The sequence below is a fragment of the Leopardus geoffroyi genome, chromosome B3 (genome assembly GCF_018350155.1).
Source record: "Leopardus geoffroyi isolate Oge1 chromosome B3, O.geoffroyi_Oge1_pat1.0, whole genome shotgun sequence".
Classification (NCBI taxonomy): domain Eukaryota; kingdom Metazoa; phylum Chordata; class Mammalia; order Carnivora; family Felidae; genus Leopardus; species Leopardus geoffroyi.
The window spans coordinates 34153221-34178466 of NC_059337.1; the positions used below are offsets into that span (position 1 = coordinate 34153221).

General features: G+C 45.6%; 1 protein-coding gene and 1 long non-coding RNA gene across 5 annotated transcripts in view; one reads left to right on the forward strand and one right to left on the reverse strand.

Moving 5' to 3' along the window:
- Positions 1-8996: 8996 nt before the first annotated feature.
- On the forward strand, positions 8997-11742 carry LOC123582770. The gene is made up of 4 exons (XR_006704541.1): positions 8997-9095; positions 9250-9439; positions 9951-10064; positions 10759-11742. It is a non-coding gene; the product is annotated as an uncharacterized LOC123582770 (long non-coding RNA).
- A 2460-nt stretch (positions 11743-14202) lies between these two features.
- THSD4 (thrombospondin type 1 domain containing 4) overlaps positions 14203-25246 on the reverse strand; it is a 578933-nt gene continuing 567889 nt past the window's right edge. For all 4 annotated transcript variants that reach the window (XM_045449229.1, XM_045449231.1, XM_045449230.1 and 1 more), the window contains one exon: positions 14203-21317. In XM_045449229.1, coding sequence (XP_045305185.1) covers positions 21175-21317 — 143 coding nt within the window. In that variant the 3' untranslated portion in view covers positions 14203-21174. The remainder of the gene's footprint in view (positions 21318-25246) is intronic.

Here is a 25246-nt window from a genome sequence, read left to right on the forward strand (position 1 = left end):
AGAGCTCTTGGAAAACCAGTACAAAAGTATTTTAAAAGTTTAACAAGAGGTAAAACCATACCGGTGTATTCTAGCTGACTGACTCCTGGTTCTAATATTTATCATCTCCGAGAAATGAAACAACCTAACACAGGGGTTTTCAACTTGGGCCCTATTGACATTTGAGCCAGAAAATTCTTTGTCGTGGGGGCTGTTCTGTGCGTTGTAGGGCATTTAGCAGCACCCCTGGCCTCTCCCCACTAGATGCCAGTGGCGTCCCCTTCTCCCCAGTTGAGACAATCAAAAATGTCTCCAGACGTTGCCAAAAATGTCCCCCGAGGGGCAAACTTGTTCTTGGTTGAGAATCACTGGGTCTAAGCCATGTTATTTCCTGCTTTCCCGGAGACAGTTCGCCAAGTCTGTTTTTACAGAGGCAGGAAGCACACAGCCCAAGACAAATGTCCTTGAGGAGCCCCAGGCCGTCAGGCATGTAACATTGTCTTCGGTATGCAGACTCAAGAACTATCTGGAAGGACGCTCAAAGTGTTGACAGAGGTTTCTTTGGAGGAGAATTTTACTATTTTATTTTCTTCTTTATATTTGTCTGTGTTGTTTGAATGTTTAATAATGAGCATGTATTGTAATTGTAATCAAGATAAGGCTTTTCGTGTTTTTAAGAGACCAGCTAATTTGAAATAAATATGACCTGTAATAATAACAAAAATGGGAACTCTTTATTAAGAAATTGTTGTGTAGCAGCCAGAGTTCTAAGTGTTTTTATGTGTGAACTTTTTAAATCCTCCCAATAGCACTATCAGACCGATGTTATTGCTCTTGTCCTCTCGTTACAAAACAAGAATGACAGAGAGGTTTAGCGACTCATCTAATGTCACACAGCTAGTAGGAGATAGAGCTGGGATTCAAACCCAGGCAGATAAAGTGGTTATTTTAGGAGAATGTGTCTGCCCAAGGGTAAGGGGGAAAAAAACGGGAATATCGTATTTCCAAAAAAAAAAAAAACAAAAAACCCAAACAAACAAACCCCAAAACAAAAACCACCCTCATACATTTAATAAAGAAAATCTCCTCCAAGACACATTCTGTCTCCAGGTAAGTTGAAAGAATAAAGTAGATATGCTGGGCTATGGAAAGTCACTTTGAATTGGCACCTCTGTTCCCAGCTTTTCTATGGGATGCAGAGTCTTAGATTCAAACTACAATAAAAATCAAAGAGGAAAGTGAAAGAATTATTCTACAGCGAATGTCTTTTTTTTCTATGTTTGCTTTTAATGCGATGGCTGGGGGCGGGGGGGGGGGCTTCACCAGGTATGACGACATGACTAGTAGTGCGCATGCGTGAAGGTGTGTGTGTGTGTGTGTGTGTGTGTGTGTGTGTGTGTATAGAATCCGGCCCTTCTGTGACAAAGGCAGGCTGAGATTTGCTATATGGACGCAAAGATGCTTTCTCTCCCCGTGTCTGTTGTGGTTTATTCTTGAGGTCCCAGACAACGTCATGACAGCCGCACAAGCTTCTAGAAATTTCCCCCAAAACAACTCTTCGGATGAGCAGTTGTTCAAATGTAAACTTGGCACATTTTCCTTCTTGACTTTTGATATGGACGGAAGCTGTATTTTCTGACCTTAGCTATATTTATTAATTTGGTGAAAATGCTAAATTGAGGTAATAAATATCCAGTGTCTCTCCACAGAGACGAAGGAGGTATTCTTTCTAATGGCATCATAGAAAATGCATACGCTCCACGCAATTCTCCCCACGATGTCATGGTACAGGAGGGGTCCCTGAGTAACTGGCCACTGCCCAACTTGTCAGCTGGGCCGCGAAGGTCTCCTGGGTCCCTGAACACAGCACATTCCCTCACAGCCCGTGGTCTTTGCATATGCTGTTCTGGCTCCCCAGTTATCTCCGAAGGGTTTGAAAGACCTGCCCTTTAGCAGAATTTCTTACACAGACACTACAACGTGATATGTCAAGATGTTGCTTTCAGTCATCATGCATTGGAAATAGCTCAATATATATATTTTAATGTAACAAATTATGGCACTTTTCCAAAATGGCTCTTTGCCACTGGAAGGGGTTCTATGGAAAAATGTTATGATGAAATAGCAAGCGACAAAATGCCACAAACACTAAGGCATTTGTGAACAAAACTAAGCTAGTTCTGCTAAGTCAGAGGCATTCTGGTTACTAAATTTAATACATTTAAATTTTTAATATAACATAGCATTTAATAGAAATTAGCATTATTTTACTGAGCTTTTATGTTGTCATACTGTTTCTTCAGCATGCTTATCTATTTATTTGATTGTCTATTTCCAAAGGTAATTTCTTTAAAAACATTTTTTTTAATGTTTATTTTTGAGAGAGAGAGAGAGTGAGTGGGGTGGGGCAGAGAGAGAGGGAGACACAGAATCCAAAGGAGGTTCCAGGCCCTGAGCTGTCAGCACAGAGCCCAATGCAGGGCTCGAACTCACGAACCATGAGATCATGATCTGAGCCGAAGTCGGACACTGAAGTGACTGAGCTACCCAGGCACCCCCAAAGGTAATTTCTAACGAAGGCTGTGATCTATCATTTTGTTCCCAGACACAATTTCAAGGTGAGATTTCTGAATAAGACACTGAAATTTAAAATAACTTTTCTGGAAGTCTGAACTTATTTCAAAAATAAAATGTTAAAAAACACATATGTTAAGGACTTGTTTTAAATGTAGCTTGTTATGACAGGGGTATCGTGCTTATGCTTAATGAAAAAGCACCTTGGTCTGTTAGAAGCTACCCCAAAGTATTTACTGGTGAAGTGATTCAATGTGTTGGGTTTGCTTTTTAAAAAATATAGCACAAAAATTTTGTTTCATAAACGAGTGAACGGAAGGAAGAAGTGTGTCAAAGCAGAACTAAAGTTCATGGTTGATGAGGTGGGAGATGGGTCCATGGTATTTCGTTGAACTATTATCTATAATTTTGTCTATGATGGATGTTTTATATAATAAAAAGTTAATTTAAAAACATACACACACATTTTTCAACACGAAAACTGAAACAAAAAAAAATGTGGTTGATGGCTTTGGACATACCCTCCAGCCTAAATCTTTTTGCTTTCTCCCTTTGCTTCCACCGCTCCCACCCCAAATCTGTCTTCACTGACCCTTTCGATCTCGCTATGTAGTTTTGAGGAGCTAAGTTGAAGGGGGTGATGCCATAGAGGAAAATTCCAGGTGCTGGCTTTGGATGAGGTTGGCTATTACACGCATCAGCGCCCCCTCCTGGAAGGAGAAAAAGGCAGCGGTACCCTTGAGCTTTTTCACTGTGTCAGAGTGCCTGGCTTTAAAAAGAAAAAAATATTGGGGCACCTGAATGGCTCAGTCGGCTGGGTGTCCAACTTTGGTTCAGGTCATGATCTCACTGCTTGTGAGTTCGAGCCCTGCATCGGGCTCTGTGCTAAGAGCTTGGAGCCTGGAGCCTCCTGCAGATTCTGTCTCTATCTCTGTGTACCTTCCTTGCTCGCTGTCTCTGTCTCTCAAAAAAAAAAAAAAAAAAAAAAAAAAAACATAAAAAATTAAAAAGAAAAAATATTACGGTGCAAGTTTGATTATTTATGTATTCATTATTAAATTTTTTCCAGCTTCGTTAAGGAATAACTGACATATAACATTATATAAGTTTAAGGTGTACCACGTGTTGATTTGATACACTTATGTCTTGTGAAATGGTTACCACAGTAGTGTTAATGCCTCCATCAACTCACATAAGGACCACTGCTTTTCTGTGATGAGAACATTTGAGATCTATTCTGGTCTTATAACTGGAGGTTTGTACCCATTGACCAACATCTACCCTCTCCCTCTTCCTCTAGCTGACTCTTCCTCACGCTTTGAGACACAGCTCCAATCCTCTTCTCAGACCAGACTCTCTAACATCTCTCCCCACATCCCAGTCACAATCAGAAATAAGGAGAGCTTGGGTGGCTTTGTCGGTTGAGTGTCTGACTCTTGGTTTCAGCTCAGGTCATGGTCGTGGGATCAACGATCCTAGGGTTGTGAGGTCAAGCCCCATGTTGGGCTGAGCATGGGGCCTGCTTAAGATTCTCCCCACCCTCCCTCTGAAGTAAATATATTTTAAAAAAAGAGAGAGAGAGAAAGAAAAAGAAACTATTCTAGTCATCTATTTGTTCAATTAGCATCTGTCTCCTTCAACCAGAATGTAAGCTTTATGAGACCAGAAATCTCGTCTATCTTGCTTAAGGGTTTGATACATGGAAGGAGTCTGATAATTATCTGCTGAACGGCCGACCGGATGCATCAGTGAAAGCTTCCCCTATCTCTCCGGCAGAGTTTGCTGTTCCTTTCAGGTATAGGACAATGGTTTTCAAAGTGTGCTGAGTAAAGGGGCTGGCAAGGGTGAGCCCTTCTGTGACTTCAACCAGAACACCTCCAGATTTGTGTCTTATAATTGGTAGAAATTAGTTTGAAGAAAGGTTTCTTCCTAAAAAGTGACCAGAGGATTGCAAGTAACCTTAGGTAAGATACTCTGTTAGCTGTGTGGCCTTGGACAAGCCTCTTAGCTTCTCTGGACTGTTATAATAAAGCAATAGTGGTGTTCATAAGCCTTACCTGTTTGCAGGTAACTGAAATTAGACAGGAAACTGAATTAGAACACTTTTCAAGTCCTCTCCCAGATCTGCGATGGTAGCAGTAGTCAAAATATTAAGAGGCAGCTCGATCTGCTTGCAATAACCAGAAGGACCACAAGATGGAGGTGTTACTCCATGAGAAAAGCTCTTCCTGCTCCCTGGAATGTTTCACTTCCCAAATTCTAGCAGGAGCGAGAGATTTGGGAATTTCTTCTTTGAAATTACAGAAAAGAAGAAAAAACAATCAGCACTCTCAACTTCAGGCAGAGGATTTAAAATCTTTTAGCGATGAATCCTGGCAGGGTTACCCAGTGTGGAATGCAAAGTTTTGTTCTACCAAAGCATCCAAGAGGAGCTTCTGCGATGGAGGAATGAGCTAAATTTGGTTCCTCTGTGTTTTAGAGACAATCGCCTCAAGGGCCAGATTACCAGAGTCTGGGAGGCACTGAGCAGGAAGGACATTTTCTGCATTAAGGTTTTGGCAGGAATCTTTGTCGTGTCATGCCGTATTGGTAGGAAAAGGAAGGGTGAAAGCACCAGATTAGGCAAAAATACAGTTGATCCAAGAGGACACGTCTCACTCAGCAGACCTTTGGGGCGGAGGCGGGATGATGCGCAGGAGACTAGAGTGTTGACTGCTTGCTGCCGTGGAGACAGGGAAGCTGGAAGGGTGCTCAGAACAGGTTTGGAAGAAGGCGATGACTGACATCCCCTGGGAGAGGGTCTGCGTGAGAATGAAGAGTGGAAGTGAGCCTGTAGATCTGCCTGTTTTTCCCCCCAGAACGTGGTCATCAGAATAAATGAGCTGAACATTCCTGAATCCAGGCCGGACCCACCTGTCAGGCCTGCTTGTGGATGGAGGAGGCTTGGTGACCTTCATGCAGAGACCTGGGCGCGTCTGCTACCTTGCCGGCTCTCCCACGTGCCTCCTGTAGCTGGGGAGCACCACCCCCCCACCCCCCCACCTTCCCGAGGGCCCTGCCAGAGAAGGAGCACCAAGGCTGCTTGGAGTCACCCCAACCTCCAGGCTGCTTGCACTCAAGTAACGTGCAGACAGCTTTTTATTTTATTTTTAAAATGTTTATTTATTTAGGGGTGCCTGGGTGGCTCAGTCGGTTAAGCAGCCGACTTCGGCTCAGGTCATGATCTCGTGGTCCGTGAGTTCGAGCCCCACGTCGGGCTCTGTGCTGACAGCTCAGAGCCTGGAGCCTGTTTCAGATTCTGTGTCTCCCTCTCTCTGACCCTCCCCTGTTCATGCTCTGTCTCTCTCTGTCTCAAAAATAAATAAACATTAAAAAAAATTTTTTTTTAAAAATATTTATTTATTTATTTTGAGAGAGAGTGTGAGCAGGAGAGGGGTAGAGAGAGAAAGAGACAGGAGAGAGACTGCCAAGAGAGAGCCCCAACACAGGGCTCGATCCCACAAACCATGAGATCACGACCGGAGCTGAAATCAAGAGTGGGACGCCTCACCCACTAAGCCACCCAGCGGCCCCTAGACAACTTTTCAAAGGAACGTCATTGTTTCCCTAACCTCCAGTGTTAGGTGTGTTAGGTGTGTTAGGTATTTGATTCATTAAATAACCTCATGTTTTATTATAATGCTATAAAAATTGAACTAAGTGGGAAGATAGAACTCTTAAAGAACTGTATAATCAAAATGAAACTGCTAATTAAGTGAAAACACTGTTGCGAGCACACACAATTAAAAGCAACAACACGGATAGGACGGATGATGCTTTGCTGGGACCCAGCGGCCGCTCAGGACGTAGAAAGAGGAACCAAGTGTATGATGGAGATTCTTTTGGGTTTGGCGTGACTTGTCCAAGGAACTCGCTGCACTGCTGCGGGTCTTTTGCCTCAAATGGCAGGTCTTTAACACACTCTGGCCTTTGCTTTGTGGACATCCACTCTTTCACACCAAATATGACCCCTTATTAGCTCCGCTCGTGACAATTAAAGCAATAGCACCTGGTCCCAGTGCTGGACCCAATGGCAGTGTTGGACTGGAGGGAGTCAATCAGACGGGGTATTTGTACGTGCCTATTTTTTTATTATTAATTTTTTTAATGTTTATTTATTTTTGAGACAGAGAGACTGTGGATGGGGGGAGGGGCAGAGAGAGGGAGACGGAATGTGAAGCAGGCTCCAGGCTCTGAGCTGTCAGCACAGAGCCTGATGCTGGGTTCGAACTCACGAACCGTGAGATCATGACCTGAGCTGTAGTCAGACGCTCAACCGACTGAGCCACCCAGGTGCCCCTGTACGTGCCTGTTTTTAAAAGATTATTATTAACATCAAAACACAAAATGAAAAAAATTACTATTGGAAACACTCCTGAAAAAAAACAACCACCATTTAATTAAGTTCTCTCCCCAGGATGAATTCCCAGTCACGGGATTAAGTGAAAGGGTGTGGTCAGCGTTGTGGCTCTTGTTACATTGTGTCAGTGGACTTCCTTAAATCAACATTTTCAGTGAAATGGTATTTCTCAGCTTGCCTCAGAGGCTGATGGTTTAACCCAGGAAAATAAACGTTTGGGGCACAGTTAACACACATGCACAGCTCGCGTCAGGCTGGGGACCTCGCTCGAACCCTGTCACTCCTCCCCACAAATGCCTGATTGGCTTCTTCTCTCACCCAGGGTGAAACCAAAGTCTTCCCCAGGCCCCCAGGGCACCTGACCTCATCTCCTGCTCCCCAAGTTCTCCCACTGCCTGCTTTGTGCTCTCCTGGAGGCAGAGCTCTCGCACGTTCCTCTGCCTGGAACATCCTTACCCAGGTAGCCACGCGGTGGGCTGGCTCCTGCACCCCCTAACCATCCCGTTTAAAATTGTACGTCCCGCCCATCCCTCCCGCTCCCCATCCATCTTCCCAGCTTTGCTGACATATTACTGACATGCCACACATCAGTTACCTGTTTACGTCTTTTTTCTGCCTCCCCCATGAGCATGTAACCTCTCTGAGGTCTTATTCCACTTGGTATACTGCTACATATTCAGCCCCTAGCAGAGTATCAGGCAAAGAGTAGGTGCTCAATAAACATTTGTTGAATGAGTGAATGAATGACTGTCATGACTGGGGAGGCATAAAGGCAGGTGATAGAGAAGTTAATTTCACAAAAATGAACTATTGGGACCTCGTCAAAATAAAAATCTTCTGCACAGCGAAGGAAACAATCAGCAAAACTAAAAGGCAACTGACGGAATGGGAGAAGATATTTACAAATGACATATCAGATAAAGGGTTAGTATCCAAAATCTACAAAGAACTTATCAAACTCAAAGCCCAAAAAACAAATAATCCAGTGAAGAAATGGGCAAAAGACTGGAATAGACTCTTTTCCAAAGAAGATATCCAGATGGCCAACCAACACATGAAAAAATGCTCAACATCACTTATTATCCAGGAAATACAAATCAAAACCACCATGAGATATCCCCTCACACCTGTCAGAATGGCTAACATCAACAACTCAGGCGACAACAGATGTTGGCAAGGATGCAGAGAAAGAGGATCCCTTTTGCACTGCTGGTGGGAATGCAACCTGGTGCAGCCACTCTGGAAAACAGTATGGAGGTTCCTCAAAAAATTAAAAATAGAACTACCCTACAACCCAGCAATCACACTACTAGGCATTTATACAAGGGATACGGACGGGTGTGCTGTTTCGAAGGGACACATGCACCTCCATGGCTATTGACAATAGCCAAAGTATGGAAAGAGCCCAAATGTCCATCGATGGATGAATGGAGAAAGAAAATGTGGTGTGTGTATATATATATATATATATATATATATATATATATATATATATACACACAATGGAATATTACTCGGCAATCAAAAAGAATGAAATCTTGCCATTTGCAACTAGTGGATGGAACTAGAGGGCATTATGCTAAGCAAAATTAGTCAGAGAAAGACAAACATCCTATGACTTCACTCATATGAGGACTTTAAGAGACAAAACAGATGAACATAAGGAAAGGGAAACAAAAATAATAAAAAAAACAGGGAGGGGGACAAAACAGAAGAGACTCATAAATATGGAGAACAAACTGAGGGTTACTGGAGGGGTTGTGGGAGGGGGGATGGGCTAAATGGATAAGGGGCACTAAGGAATCTACCCCTGAAATCACTGTTGCACTACATGCTAACTTGGATGTAAATTAAAAGAATAAAATAAAATTAAAATTAAAAAAAAAAAAAAAAGTGAACTTCAGGGCGCCTGGGTGGCCCAGTTGGTTGAGCATCTGGCTCTTGATTTCAGCTCAGGTCATGATCCCAGGGTCATGGAATTGAGCTTTGCTTTGGGTTCCACACGGAGTGTGGAGCCTGCTTAAGATTCTTTCTCCCTTTCTCCCTCTGCTCCTCTCCCCCTCTCATGTGTTCTCTCTCTCTCTCTCTCTCTCAAATAAAAAAAAAAAAAGTGAATTCCAAGGGAGAATGCCTGAGTTCTGAGGTCAGGAACAGGTTGAGGGGTCTGCCTATGTCCCTTCCCTTGAATCTGGGTGGGCCTGTGGCAGGCTTTAACCAACAGAAAGAGGCAGGAGCGATGCCTAGGACTTCCAAGTCCAGACCTTAAGAGACCTGGCAGCTTTCTCTTTCTCTTGCAGGCTCTTCCTTCTCCACCTGCCACGTTCGAGAAGCCCAAGTCCCTGTGGACATCACCCGGAGAAGGAGCCGTCCTCAGTGGGCCCTGAATTCCTGACCCACGGAATTGTGAGAAATAAGAAAATAGTTGCTGTTTGAAGCCACTGAGTTTTGGGGATAGTCTATTACACGGCAACAGATAAGACAAACAGGGTCATTACCTGAGAGTGTAAATTGGGTGTGAGGGGCGCCAGAGTCCGAGCTCATGTGAGCCTCGGGGCATAGATGACAGAAGTCAGGCCCCTCCGGGACTCAGGTGAGGAGCCAAGAATTCTGCCTTGACTGGGTGAGAGTAGAGGCTGATTGAGGGTGTCGAGTTCAGGTCGATTTGATCTTTTGCGTCTCACTGCTGTGCCCCTCCGACCCTGGCTGGTCTCCAAACAGGATTGACTCTGGGCTTAAAAAACAAATGCTTGGAATCCACTCGGGAAAGCAGGACAGAGAAGTAGAGGTGCTTCCTTGGAGGCAATGGGGTGTGTGTGTGTGTGTGTGTGTGTGTCTTTGTGTGTAACTGTCAGAGAAGCATGTCCCCGGGCTCTCCACCTGGAGCCGGAGAATCTTTGTGAAGCCACGGTCATCAGTAACAACCTTTGTGACGCACACCACACGCTCAGGGAGTAAGTTCTGGCCCACGTTTAGTTTTAAAGAGACTTTCGTCTTGCAGATGCGTTTATGCAATTCTTGCGGAGGGACAGTGCCACGCGGAGGAACAAGCACAAACAATGAAGGTTAGATGGACCTGGGTTCGAATTCCTCAGCCACCAGGAGCTGTGTGATGGTGAGTAAATTTGCTAAACTGGTGAGACCTGGCTTCCCCAGCTGTAAAATGGAGAGAATAGTACCCAGCTGTCAGGATGGCTCCACGTATTAAATACTGACCCGCGGAGGAGGCTGTTGCATCCACATGACTTCTGAAACAGAATGCTACCAGCACCAGTGACAGTCACAACAAAGTTTACTACGAGAGGCAAGGCCGACCGATCGGGACCAACACTCTTGGTAAGAGTGCGGCCCCGAACAGCCGAACAGCCGGGGTACAGAGTTTTCATGGCCGATCACATCATTTTATCATCACCTGGGAACAGAACAGAACAAACAGTTCCCAGACGAGTTAGAAACAGTTGCTGGATGGGGTGATTATTTTAGACTTTTTGCCGCTAAGTTGCAACCAGTGGATCTCCTTGACCTTGCCTCTGATGCTCTTTGAGCTTTTGTTTCCTTCATTGGCGAAGCCTGATTTACAAGAGTATGAAGCATAATTTACAAGAGTAAAGCAAGGCTGTTATCTCTTGACCTTCAGTGTCAGAACAAAGCTGTTATTTTTCAAGCTGCACGTTAGCCTTACGCTACAACTTAACCCTTACAAGGCTAAGCGTGAGTTCCCTGCTAGTTATTAAGTAGAGCCCGCACAGTAATACCCGTTACGGCTCTTAGAAAGCTGAGAGCCAAATCTGATGTCCGTTTATTTGCAGCTCGTTGCAGAAGCCTGGCCGCATCCACTCCGTCGGAACCCTGTGGGCGCCTCCCTATCTGCAAATGTTCCAGGTTGCACAGTATTTTGTAAAGTCCACGGGACTGATGTATCCCCAGTGCCCAAAGCAGTGCTTGGCGCACAGTGTGTGCTCAGGAAGTACTTGTTGAATAAACGAGATGGACAGCCTAAGCCCATTTGAAGGAGCAGCCCTCTAACGGGCCAGAGATGAGCCGAGGCTGTGTGTTTGAACTTCTATCGCTACGGTCTGGAAGTCGGCACTCGCTAAGGGCGGACATCATTGGTGGCCTCATCCATGTTTGGCCCCTCCTGCATCTCTGCTCACAGAATCCAATTGTGCCCAGAGCAGCGGTGTGTCCAGCCCCCGGTGGTGGATCCTGACTGGTCCACACTAGTCATGACGACCCTTCATCTTCCCAGCCTCCTTTGTGGCTAGGAATGGCCATGGAGCCTGTTTTGGCCAATGAGACCAAAGTGGAAGCCTATTGGTTATGGGAAGGGTTTCTGGGAAAGTGTTAGCTTTCGTGGTAGATGGAGGCCAATGCAATTGCACCTGTCCTTCCTCCTTCCTCCGCTGAAGGTGGATGTGACTGCTGGAGCAGGAGAAGCTGTCTTGTAACCACGAGCAAGAGGCCAAGAGAACTGCAAAGGAGCTCTGAAACTTTTTATAACTTCTTGTTATAAAACAAGAACAATTCCCCAAGTCAGTATAGTCAGGTTTTCTTTTACATGTGGCCAAAGAATGCTCAAATGATACACAGGTTGTCTGGTTGAAAAAACTGAGTCATGTATGACACATGAGCACGAAGGCTTCAAAGAGTTTCAGAGCCCTTACATGTCCTTGATTGAAGGGGTAAACTGATAGATTAAGTCCAAGAAACTGAATTTTATAGAAGACTTTTACAAAGAGTGTCAGGAGTCATGTGCTCAGCTTGTCAATAAAAACAAGAAAATCTGCAACTTTCTTAAAGTGTTGATTGCCTCATTTTCTAATCAAGAGCTTTCCCCAGGAACTTGTTAGAAATACAGAATCTCAGGTCCCACCCAGCCTTCGCCGGCTCAGAATCCTAAATGTAACAAGAGCCCAGGTGATGCAAACACACGTTAAAGAGGGAGATGCGCTACTCTTGGGGGTTCTCGGCCAGAGCTAGAATTTCTTGCGAATGCCTTAAACCCACTGATGCCTGGTTCTCTCCTCAACCAACTGGAATATCTGGGAGTGGGGGTCCCAGCATCACTTAAACAAACAAAAGTTCCAGCTGCTCTCATTACACAATGAGGTCTACAGAAAACCCGAGACCGCCCCTGGCCACCCAATAATCATGTCTTTGGTCGGGTTACTTATTCTCTTTGAATCCCAATTTATTTATCCATAAGGTGGCCACAAAATGAAGCGTTTGCTCAGCAGCGTTGCCATGGAGATTAAGTTATGGGGTGTGAAGGACCTAGGGGACGCGTGGCACACTGCAGGTGCTCAGTAAATGGGGGTGTCTCCCAGCCTCGGTGCTGATGAGGTTCTTTACCTGCACCCGCCTCTTTTAGAAAATTTCAAACCTCAGAGAAGCATAATATGACGAATACCTCATACCCTTCACTGCTACTCACCAAAGTGCATTTTGCTTGATTTGCATGTGCTCGCTCGCTCTCCACCCATGTGCGCGCACACACGTGTGTTCCGACCTACCTGACAGTGAATTGCAGACGTCCTGACCTCGATCCCTAGATACAGCCGCAGGCACCTACTCTTGCTTGACCAAACACTAACATCACACCCAAGAAGTTTTACATGGATTCAACTGCATCATCTTAAATACACTCCATATTTGAATTTTCCCTACGCTCAAATGTTCCTGGTTGCTCTTTTTTGAGGGTCTCACCGTCTGTTGAAAAACCTTTTCCGATCGTTAAGCCTCCCTATCATGGAATCACGCCTGACTGGCTGTGCCTTCTCTTTGCTGACCTGCTGGAAGTATCCAGTTTCTTTTCTGCTCCTAGCTGCCTTTGGGACGTCTGGAGAGGGCGGAAGACATTTTCCCTTCCAGATCCCTCCCACTGCTATCCTGGTCATCATCATCTGGGCTCTTGCCTGGTGGTCAATGAGCTTGTACGGCGTGTGGTGCCTAAAATTAGAGACCGAGGTTTCCAGCTTGGGTCTGACCCCCTTGAACAGAGCGGAATTGGTGCCTCTCTCTTGGTTTCATTTGTGCGTCTTCAAATGTAGCCTATTATCCCGTCGGTCATATTGAGCCTGGGGATCCTACACTTTTTCATCAACAGCTAAGCACACCATCTAGTCCTTGTGCAGTTGGGTCCATAGGTTGGAGTTGACGTGGGAAAAGAGGGCAGAACTAATATACGCTGGGACCATAGAACATGCCAGGCCCCGCTGAAATGGAGCTGGAAGAGGCAGAGCCCGCCTCGACGGGGAGCTGACTGTAGAACCCTAGAGCCACCGAGGGGTAGCTGGAGACTGAAGCCCTCTGAGTCTCAACGCTCTTGTTTCCAGAAGGGGATAACATTACAACTTCCTAGGTCTGCTATGAAGACTTAATAAAAGCCCTCAGCTCAGTGTCTGGCACATGGTAGACTTCTGGTTTTGGTGTTGAAGAAAAAAATGGAATTTGGGGGTTAAGGAGAATGTTCCAGTGATGGCTGTGACACACTGTGACTGTATTAAAGATCGGTGAATTGTACACTTCAGAACGGTCAACATAGCGGGTTTTATGTTAAGCGAATTTTACCATAATCAAAAAGAAGAGAGGATATACGTGGAGATGTTCCAGGCTGAAAAGGTGGGTGGGAGGTGTGGGAAGCACATTTCGGGCAACATAATACGTTTCTGAGAGTTACTGATGCAATACTGTGCAGGACAGAGTCAAGGACAGACTCCTCCAGAGACTCTCTCTAGTCCGGGACGGCTCTCACCGGGCATTCTGACCTAAGTCATACTTGACTTTCCTATGCACCAAGAGAACCTGAAAGATTTTGTCAAACACTTGGCTAAACCCAAGACCAAGGTGAAGTCAGCCCAAGGGGAGCTGGAGGAGGGCTCATTCGGTTGAGAGACGAGCCAGATGGAATCTGCCCAGTGGGCTCCAGTCTTTCCTGTCTCCTGGGGGGAGGTTTAAAGAAATACCCGCAAACGAGCAATCCTGGGGGGTGCACGTGCCTGAATATTTTATCTGAAGCTCCTCAGGCGATTCTAGCATACAGCGGAGGTTGAGGACCAGGGTGTAGCTAAGGTGTTTTGTAGCCAAGGTGTTCCCTGTGGCGAAGCGGCCCCGCCTGTGCAGAGCGCTCAGAGCCATTAAGACAAGCCAACGGGGCCGCTCCAGGGCTTGGTTCTTTTTTAAAAGGGGCTGCTTGAAGCAACGTGAGCAGACACGGAATCAGGCCCGAGAAAGCACAAATGTGTTCACAAAGCTCATCTTTTAACCAGTTTATTGCATCTTTACAATAATAAAAATAAATTAGTCATACACAAAAATAGTTGTCATTTTTGCCGAAAACAGACTGCATTTGCTCACATAATTCACCATCTCCCCCTCACCTCCTTAAACAATAATTTAACACTTGTAAGGCCGACATGATGACAGTGGAGTATTTATATTTAGTAGGTAGGTTCCTTGCTCCTGGCTAAGCAGGTGGCGGGACAGCCCAGTGCCCCTACCCCAGCAGTCCCAGCGGCCACCCTGGAGGTGTGGTCAGAGCTGTGAAGGAGCCACACCTCTTTAAGCCCCTCCCAGCCCCTGCCAGCGGACCCTGCCTCACCCACTGCTCTGACCAAGCCTCCCGCGCAAGTCAGTGTTGGCGAGCCTACGAAGGAGGCAAGACGAAGAGAAGGGACGAAGAAAACCCTCCTGATTCCTTCTCCAGTTGGGACGAGGAGAGGGCAGATTATATGAGCAAACATAATATTTAAGATGGAAAGGTGGCGATGCAGACAGGCTTGTGTCAGGTACAATGCCAGGGGTAAAAGTCCCTCCCTGAACGAGTCAAAAAGCAGAGTAATTTATATTCGATCTTAAAACCCAAAGAATTTGGCTAGTCAGGATACTACATCGTAACTATGAACTTAGAATAAGGCATCATGTAGCAACTTTGCAGGAAGCTGGGTTAGTAGGATCAAATGATTTTACACAAATGTGGATTGCATATGTAAATAAATACCTATTAGGTCCCTTTAAAATTAACATATTCTAAATAATAGAACTATTTTGGTGTAGTGACTCATTCTGCCCATACAGTTCAGAATACACATTTCCTATAAACATCTTGTATTTACAAAGAACAAAATAATAAGTTATAACAAAGTATATCCTTCTGTCAAACTGAACCAGGGGTCAAGGACGTGGAAGTTCGCTTATGTAACAGAATGGCTTTCCTCTCACTGAGGCAAGGGGCTCACCCTCTGGGAGATGCTGAGAAAGTTGGCTGCGAGTTCCCACCCTCTCGTGGCCACGTCGATTCTCCAACTGTTACCCACTGAACAGAACCAGGAGTGTGGGGTGGTTCGGGGTGGAGAGAATTACTTTGCTCCAGTAAAGGTGCAGTAAAGCGAGGCGAGTTGAGAAAGAGAGCAGGTATTTGGAGGGTCCTAGTCTAGTCAAGATACTTCCCCAACAAGGTGTGTGACCCTCCCTGGGCAGAGAACTAGCCATCGGAATGTTCGGTTACTCGTCTACAAAGCAGGACTTGACAGGGCAGCTTTGGCCAAGTTGCTAGTGGTTCTGAGATAGGAGGCCACATTCAGCTCAGGTGAGGATGTACCACTGGGTTCAAAATGGGGGACCCAGAAATGGGAAGTCCACGTGCATGTACTTGCCATCCCAGACCAGGTGAATCGCTCAAAGCTGCTCTACTGACAGAGTCACCAAAGCCTAGACTCAGAAGGGACCGTAGACATCATATTGCCCGAGCTGAGCGCCTGAATCCCCTCTCCAGCGTCCCTGACAAATGGCCATTCAACCTCCACTGAGATTTCCCAGTAACGGAAGAGCCCTCTACCTTCAGGGAGCTCTCGCCTTGGTTCTTCTCCAGGAGCTCAAGTCTGCTTTTACTTCCTGGTCTTAGGGTCACTGTCCTTGTAACACTGCCCCATGTCTTTTCTCCAGGCTACACGTTCTCATGACGTCCTCTCCACCGGTCCTAACTGTGTGCACCCCTCCTCAGGATTGGGCGTGCTCATCTGAGTGTTACACACTACCAATACTCTCCACGTGTGGTTGCAGCAATCACAACGCAATGTGGCAGACTGTCACCAATGTTTTCTCCTCATGTAGCCTGAGTGTCTCATGTCGGGTTTGTGCGTGTGTGGGGGTGGGGGGTGGGGTGCTGGAGGGGAGCCTCCACCCCTTTCTTGACTCACTGAGCTTAGTCAACTGGAATTCTCACGTCTCCTCCACCTTGTATTTGTTTAGTTTTGGGTTTTTTAAAGTTTACTCATTTATTTTCAGAAAGAGGGAGAGAAAGGGAGAGAGAGAGAGAAAATCCGAGCCTAACATGGGGATCTAACTCAGGAACCAAGAGACCGGAACCTGAGCCGAAATCAAGAGCTGACCGAGCCACCCAGACGCCCCAGTCTAGTTTTGTTGTTGTTTTTTTTAATCCAAAGGTTGACTTACGCTGCTTCCTCGTGAATTCCTAAGATCTGGGTTTTGTTCTAGTCTCCCAGATCTCTTTGGATCCTGAGCCTGTCCCTGTCACCAATTTCATGTCATCTACCAATTTCATCAGTAAGGTGTCCAACTTCCATCAAAGCCACATAAAGATATGGCAAGGGTCAGATGTTGGCTTCCACCTGCCAGACTGATACAGGTTCCTTCAGGTTTGATTATTCAATCTGTTTTAAGGAAAGACATCTGTCTTTTTATCGCTTATATTTATACCTTCTACACTAGAAAACCAATATTCAAATTCTAAAATGGCTGTATTAAAAAAAAAAAAAAAAAAAAAAAAGGAGAGCCACTGGTTTAGAAAGGTACTAGTCCTATCCGGATTTCTCTCTCTGTCACACAACTTGATGAGACTAAACTTAGTATCTCCCACCCATTGTTCACCTCCTTGGTAAGGCCATTCTTTAAAAAAGTTTTTTTTTTTTAATGTTTATTTAAACATCGAAAGAGAGGACAGAGTGTGAGCAGGGGAGAGGCAGAGAGAGAGGGAGACACAGAATCAGAAGCAGGCTCCAGGTTCTGAGCTGTCAGCACAGAGCCGGATGCGGGGCTCGAACCCACCAACCGCTAGATCATGACCTAAGCAGAAGTTGGACGCTTAACCAACTGAACCACCCAGGTGCCCCAAGGCCATTCTTTTTAAAGGCAAGTGTCAAATGCTAAAGACTTTGAGGATAAGCAGATGACATGTACTCAAGGAAATGAAGCAGTCACAACATTCCAAGAGCCCTGCGCAGAGAGGCAAGGGGAAAAGGGACAGATGGGGACAGTTCTGAGAGCTCCTGCCAGCAGTGTCGCTCCTCGAGGGTGGGGACAAGCCTCACTCCTCTTGGTTTCCTTACTAGCTTGAGGGCAGTGGCCCAGACGCACCTGTAAAGTGCTCAGCTGACTCCTGTCTCCACCTAGTGGCCAGGTTGACAAGCTTTCTTTAGTGTCTCTCATGCTATTCCGGGGCAGGGGAATCTGAGCGTGAAGGTGGGAGACTGGAGTGCATTGAATGTCCTTTGCCTGGACTGCAAGGAAAACACTTTCCTTTTCTAATGAGTGAAGCAAAATAGCAAACTCCTTCTGTTTGGAGATTGCTGGCTTTTGTGAGAAAAACATAGAACATCTTCGATTCGTCTAATTTTAAAAGTCAGGGCAGGGAACCAGGCGATTCAGTACACAGGAAGAAGAAAAGCAGAATTAAAATGGAACTTTCAATTCTGCACGTCCCCGGTTGAGGGAACATGAGTGGGCGGAGAAGGAGCCGGCAGATAATGGGAGAAGAAGGGTGAAATAAGGGAGTGCCAGGAAAGGGAGAAAGAGACCTATCTGCGGGGACAGTCATCAAAAGGTGAGCTTTCCTCTGACCCCCTCCAGGAACTTTATCGCTGGAAACACTGAGGGACCTTATCATATGTGTTGTGCCAAGGACAAAGGCGTTCAGGTGTTGATACGATAAACCAGGAAATGAGCGAAAACTGGATTTCAAAGACAAATAAGCCGCTAAACCCCCTGTTCTAGTAACTTATAACCTTTCCAGAGATAAATGAATTCTAAGAACAGCTCAACTATTTGTTGGAAACGAAAAAAAGATGCTTAGTTTAGGTACGTTTTCTCCCTGAAGACAAAGAACTGACCCATTTGCTCCTACTCAATTCCGCCAGAGGCAGGATGGTCATTCTCACAGGAAGATCACGTCTCTAGCACAGCTGTTACGTAACGTTTGGGGGCCCCAGGACACCAAAGAGATGTCAAAGAAACAAAGCCAGCATTGACGCAGCCAGTCATGAGAATCTGGAGTTGGACCACCCTGGGGTGGTGACTTGCTTGATGAAGAAATCCCCGTTAGGACGGAACGTCGCCCATGGAGGGTGGTCCAGACCTCTGCGGGGCAGCCTGGATGGCTCCAAGGTTTCCCCTCAATTTGAGTGAAATCAGCCTTTCTGCTCTTTGACCCACTGATCTTGCCCTCCACCCTCCAGCATGTAAAGAAAGCTTCCTCCAAGGGACCCTTCCAATCGGGGGCTTGTTCCGCAAGGTCTGAGAGCAGCTGCATGAAGGCAACACTTCTCTTGTGACAAAATGCAAAAGTAGGTGGTGACAGGGAGAGAGAGGGCTCTGGACAGAAACCACCCGAATGCTTGGCTTCTCTGGTCCTGGCTCTGCTTGGTGGGCAGGGGAACCGGGGTCTCTGCCCGGCAGCTCATTGCACGAGTTACACTGTGTGGAGATGAAGAGAGATGGGTGTGCTTTTGCAAAATGGCGGCTGGGCTCTCCAAGAAGAGAATAAGACCCAACGAAAGGTCACACAGAATTTCTGAAAGCCCAGGGGTAGTGGCAACTGAACACAGTGTGTCAGAGTGGGCTGGCCATACTGTTTCCAAAAGCTTTAAGTGACCGTCAAATTAGCAGATTTTTGGGTTAAAGGGCTCATGGGAGAAACTCAGTGACTGAGAATCCAGGTTTGTTTTGAAAGGGAAATAAGCCCAGGACCACGGTACTAAATAAGACAGATTTTCCATAAGATTACGGTTTGTTTAAGCCTGAAGTTTTTCTTAATTGGTGAAAGAATATAAAACCCTTGAACAACATGGGTTTGAATTGCATGGGTCCGCTTATACAGAGATTTTTCTTTCCGATAAATACCGTACAGTATCGTAAATGCATTTTTTCTTTCTTGTGATTTTTCTTTTCTCTCTTTAAACATTTTTTAGGGTTTAATTTTGAGAGAGACAGAGACAGAGAGAGAAAGAGAGAGAGAGACAGAGAGAGAGAGAGAGAGAGAACGAGTAGGGGAGGGGCAGAGAGAGGGAGACACAGAACCCGAAGCAGGCTGCAGGCTCTGAGCTGTCAGCACAGAGCCCGATGGGGGGCTTGAACCCATGAGCTGTGAGATCACAACCTGAGCTGAAGTTGGAATCTTAACCCACTGAGCCTCCCAGGTGCTGCTCTTGTGATTCTTCTAAATGACATTTTCTTTTCTCTAGCTTACCTTATTGTAAGAATATAGTACATAATACATAATACACGTAAAAATATGCGTTGATTGCGTCATGGGTAAGGCTTCCAGTCAATGACAGGCTGTTAGTAGTTGAGTTTTTGGGGAGTCAAAGGCTACACAAGGATTTTTGACTGCACAGAGGGTGGCTGGCAGCCTAAGCCCCCTAACTGTTCAAGGGTCAACCATACATATATATGTATATATATGTATTCCTTTTAATTGGCTTTTCAGGTGGTTTACCTTTCCCTATGCACTGCATCCCCCTTGCAGCCCGAGGCCTCTAGAACTGCAGAGTCAGGTGAGGGGCATCGGGGAGGATCCTGCCGCTGCGGCCGTCACTGAAGGAGCCCACTGAAGGACACTCTCCCTGGCTGCTGTATGAATGCAGATCTTAGTGCTCAAGTCCGGGATGGTGCGTACAGGTTGTGAGTCACAGTGGGAGGGAGGGATGGGAAGTCAAAACAGAAACCCATAAATCAAACTGGAAAAACCAAAGGAAGACTCTTTCTAATATAAACACAGGTTTTATGCTGAGACACGTTGGTTAGACTCTCCACTGGGTGATGTGTGGTGAACATCCCAGAAGTGACTGCGAAAGGAGGGAAAGCCCAGAGCCCAGAGATATGAAACAAGGGCTCTGTGGCCAAAGGGACCCTGGTGTGCAGTTCCCTGGGGGTGGGGGGGGAGGGCACATATCACTGGGGAATGCACTCAGAATTTCAGGCATCGCCTTGCTAACCCATTGACTTTCTTGTCTCATGGACAATTCCGTTAAGGACGGGGTTTAACAAAACCTGCGCAGGGTCCTGTAATGAGCATCTGTGACTTTGTCAGGGAAGGGACAAACAGAAACGGACTTTGGAAACAACAGAGTGCAGTGGATACAGTCTTGACCTTTGGCCAGAGGAAAGAATTCAGAAACTGGGTTTTGTTTGCTGAGCGGGGAAATTTCTCAGTCACTTGGTCTGAAATGAAGCCATGTCCTGTAGACCTAAGGCTTCTGGGCAGGCCTTGGGGTGAGTTTTATGGTCAGATGACAGGGGTCGGACTCAACTCTGCCACCGAACGGGTGAATGTACCTGGCAGGTCAATTACACAAATTGAGCCTCAGTTTCCTTGTCAGTAAAATGGGGATAATGATTCATTCCCTGGCTTCCATTCTGGGGCTTCATGGGCCGCTAATGATCTAGTACCTGTGAATACACCTGTGAAACAATAAAGCACTATATTGACATGAGATATTTGTGTCATAAGGCAGGAAAAAGCCTAATGTCTTTGAGAATAAAAATAGGCACAGCCAGGCTGAGGTAACAGTGGGAAGCAGGCGTCTCAGCAAGGCTTGGTGGGGCTCCGGGGTGGGAGCTGCCTCTTCTGACTCTCCAAGGGGCCCCGATATTGAAAAGGGCAATAGCACCATGGACGAGGCAGCGCCCCTCCAGTGACTTAGAAAGTGCTGGCACGGGAGTTGACTGAGAGCTACGTGCACCCCGCCCCCCACTGCGTGGTTTTCAGATGGCACCTTACCAGTGCCAGGTTTCCCCAGGAGGGATCATCAGTTTATGGTGATGCTAAAGGACAACCGTGGCTTGGCTCCTGGGCACGACGTGTCCGCTTTGCCGAAGGTGGGGTGGGGACTACGCTGGCTGGCGGCCTGGAGGCCTCTGGCGGAGCAGCGGCCAGCCAGTCCCACCGCCTACAGACTCCCCGACCGCCCGACTGCCGCGGGGCGGGCGTGTTATCTGCTGCCCAGGAAGCCCGGGTGCCTGTTGGCCACACGCGCGCAGGAGGCACAGCAGGCCGTCTTGTAGTAGTTGTAGACACACAGTCGCGCCTGGACCACCACGTTGCAGTTGTAGTACCTGTCCTTGCAGTTTTCATCTGCAGCAGAAGAGAACAGAAAAGACTCTCTGAGCACAGAGCCAGCCCGGACCCGTGGGAAGAGAAAGGACAGTGGACTTGGCTTTCCATCCTGGTCCTGCTTTAGTACCCGTGGGAGGTGCAGGGTGGGCGAGGAGCTTATGTTTATCTTTTCTTTTAAAAAAAAAATTTTTTTTTTTTTAACGTTTATTCATTTCTGAGACAGAGAGAGACAGAGCATGAATGGGGGAAGGTCAGAGAGAGGGAGACACAGAATCCAAAGCGGGCTCCAGGCTCTGAGCTGTCAGCACAGAGCCTGACGCGGGGCTTGAACTCACGGACCGCGAGATCATGGCCTGAGCCGAGGTTGGATGCTTAACCGACTGAGCCACCCAGGCGCCCCTATCTTTTTCTTTTAAACATGGTAACAGAATGGACGGTGTCTTCCCTGCTCCCTAGCAGGGACACAGTTCCCAGAGTTCACTCCGCGGCCACCTTCCCTTTCTTCTCACCTGCCCCTGAGGTCATCAAACCCCACATTTGGTATTTATTATCCCCAATCCTTTCTTCATATGTGAGCTGTAAATGATCGTGCCCCAATCACTACGTGGCATTTAAATTTCAAAAAAAAAAAAAAAAAAAAAGATACAGATTGTATATATTCCTTGGCAACGTGCTCTACGTTGACTTTGTGTGATTCGCTCATGTTTAATGAATGCTCTGCGGGAGTTCATTTTCATTGTATGTGCCGCAACTTACGGACCCATTTTCCACTGACAGTTGTTTTCCATTTTTTAAGGCCGCAAACACTGCTCCTTTCAACAACTGTTACACATCCCCTTCTCTGGGTCCTGCTGAGTCACAAGGTAGATGCAAATTTACTGGATCCCATCCAATGGCTCTCCCAAGTGGGTGCAACAACCGACATTTTTGTCAGTGGTACAGACGAATTCCCTTTGTGCCGCATCTTTTTGCTGATCTGGCGGATGTGACATTATCCCCAAATGAGGTCAAACGTGTTGTCATCATACGCATACTGGCCATTCGAGTTTCCTTTTCTGTGAATTGCTTTTCCCATCTTTTGACCAATTGCTAATTTGGTTAACTTAAAACAAATGATTCAAGGACATTCTTTGCATATAATGGATCTGATCCTTTTTGTTCATTGTATGTGTTGCAAATATCTTCTCCACGCCTGAGGCCTTTCTTACCAGTTTGTCTAGTGTTGATTGGCAAATAGATTTTATTTTTAATATAATAGGCATTATAACATTTTACTTTGTGGTTTGGGATTTGTGTTTCTCATCGAAGAACTGATTCCCTATGCTAATAGACATATTTCCGCATATTCTCTTTTAAAAGTTACAAAAATTTCTGGGGCGCCTGGGTGGCGCAGTCGGTTAAGCGTCCGACTTCAGCCAGGTCACGATCTCGCGGTCCGTGAGTTCGAGTCCCGCGTCGGGCTCTGGGCTGATGGCTCAGAGCCTGGAGCCTGTTTCAGATTCTGTGTCTCCCTCTCTCTCTGCCCCTCCCCCGTTCATGCTCTGTCTCTCTCTGTCCCAAAAATAAATAAACGTTGAAAAAAAAAATTAAAAAAAAAAAAAATAAAAATAAAAGTTACAAAAATTTCTCTTCACGTTTATTTCCCTAATTCACCCAGAATTGATGCGTGGGCATGTGCAGTGACAAGGAGGAATTCAATTTGGGTTTTTTTCTCTGTGGGTAAACAATTGTTTCATTACCATTAACTGAATGTTCGTGTTTCCTCCCCAGATTCGTAATGTTAACTTTGCCCATGTATCACAAGCCACGCTATGCTCGAGTGTATTTGGGGAACTCTATTCCGTTCCTTTGGTTTAGTTATCTATCCTTGTGCCAGTATCTCCTGATACATCGTAGGGTATGTTCCCCAACATTGGTCATTATCAAAATCACCTTGCCTATTATTATTTCTTTGCTTTTGCTCTTCTGTGTAAACTTTAGACGCTGTCTGTTAGATTTTTCTGTGAGAAGCCCTGTCTAGATTTTGATTAACGTTGCTTGAACTTACAGATTAATCAGGAAGATAACTGACATAATTTCAGATGCTTGCTTTTTGATATGCCTCACAAGTATATTTAATCCATTTATGCATCATGACATACAGCTTTACCCCATTCTTTTCAAGACGTCAATTCTGTCCTATGTGCAGTAGCATAATTAGCCATTTCCTTCTCCCGGTAGAAATGTAATTGCTTCCAATTTCTATGAGTCACAAGAAATTCTACAATTCAGTCACTTATCAATTCTACACAATTTTCCGAGCCCTATTCCTCATGTATGTGCATATCCATACATTTTTGAGAGCAAAGCTTGAGTGTAAATTTCCGGAAGTAGAGTCACTGAGTCAAAGACACCGAATACTTTGTGTATTGAATGATAGTGCCAAAGTTCTCCTAGAAGATTATATTCCCCCCACAACTTTGCCAACAGCGAATACTGTCCAATTTTTAAAAGTTTTCCAGTCTTAGGGAAAAACACAGACTACCATTATTTTTAAAATTTGCCTTTTTGATGTGCTAGTGAAGCTGATTACTAACTCCGCCTCTTCCAACTATGTTTGTTCGTATCTTTTATCCTTTATAAAATTGGATCACTTGTCTTTTCAGGTACACAGCAAAACTGAAGGAAAGGTACAGAGGTATAGGGATTCTTTTCTTTTTGAGACAGAGAGAGACAGAGCACAAGCGGGGGAGGGGCAGAAAGAGAGAGAGAGACACAGAATCCTTAGCAGGCTCCAGGCTCTGAGCTGTCAGCACAGAGCCTGATGCGGGGTTTGACCTCATGAACCGTGAGATCATGACCTGAGCTAAAGTCGGATGCTTGACTGAGCCACCCAGGCGCCCCTCTTATCTCTTCTTTTTAAACTAATTTGTGTGAGTTTTATGTATATCAAGGATTTGACTCTGCTTGAGTGGCATTTATTTGATTCTTTGATTCTAAGATACGGTCAGTTGTGAGGTGATTTAGTAACAGCTTTCTGGAATTAAGTGAAAGATTATAAAAATGTATGTAGATTTCAAAAACCTGATAACAGCATACATTTGCCCATGTACTCACACACTATTTTCTTCTCGAGCATTATAACCAAATGTGCACCCGAGCCATCTTTGCTCTCCCAGTGTATACAGATTCTTGCTGGGTGCAACTCTCTGGGATACACTTTGTGCTTCATAACTCTGGCTCACAGCCTGGACATTTTTAGTACCTTTAGCTCTGATGGTATCGATCGGGATCAATCTGAGGCATATGAAAGAATACCACGGTCTTGCTTACATTTTCTCTTTTGTTAAATCTCATAGTTTCCCTTTTCCTGAATTGAATTTTCTATAATTGGAAACTAAACAGTTTTTTTTTCTTGTCCTTGCAAAGACACCATAGACAAGTGGAAAAGACCAAAGCAGACTGGTAAAAAATTTCTATCACGTCAAATTAGTTAGAAACCTGGAGATGTCTGCCAGCTGAGGGCTAGCCCTTCAGAACACACGAACTGTTTATACCAATCACTCCCAGCTTGCAAACTGTACAATCAATTCTATGGGTCTGGTAATTTTGGCTGTCTTTAATTATCTTGGGCTGGCCCGAGACAAGTAGACAAGTTTGTATACACAACTTTTCTTTCCAGTGTTGCATTACTTTTTTTAAAAAACAATTTACCTAACAATTTAGGATCCACATTTAAATGAATGCTTTAATTATGTGTTGCCAATGTAAGTTGATGGAGGCGACATCTAGGTGAACATGTTTGTGTGCATGGATCGGCAATGGTACTTCTGTCACTCTGGGCTCTGGCTCCTGGCTGGATGGTTTCCTCTCATATTGATTGTGTCACATTGCAGTAAGGTATATTTCACATTGTCTCACAATCGTTCCTCATTCTCTCTCTCTTTTCCTTTCTTCGCTTCTTTCAA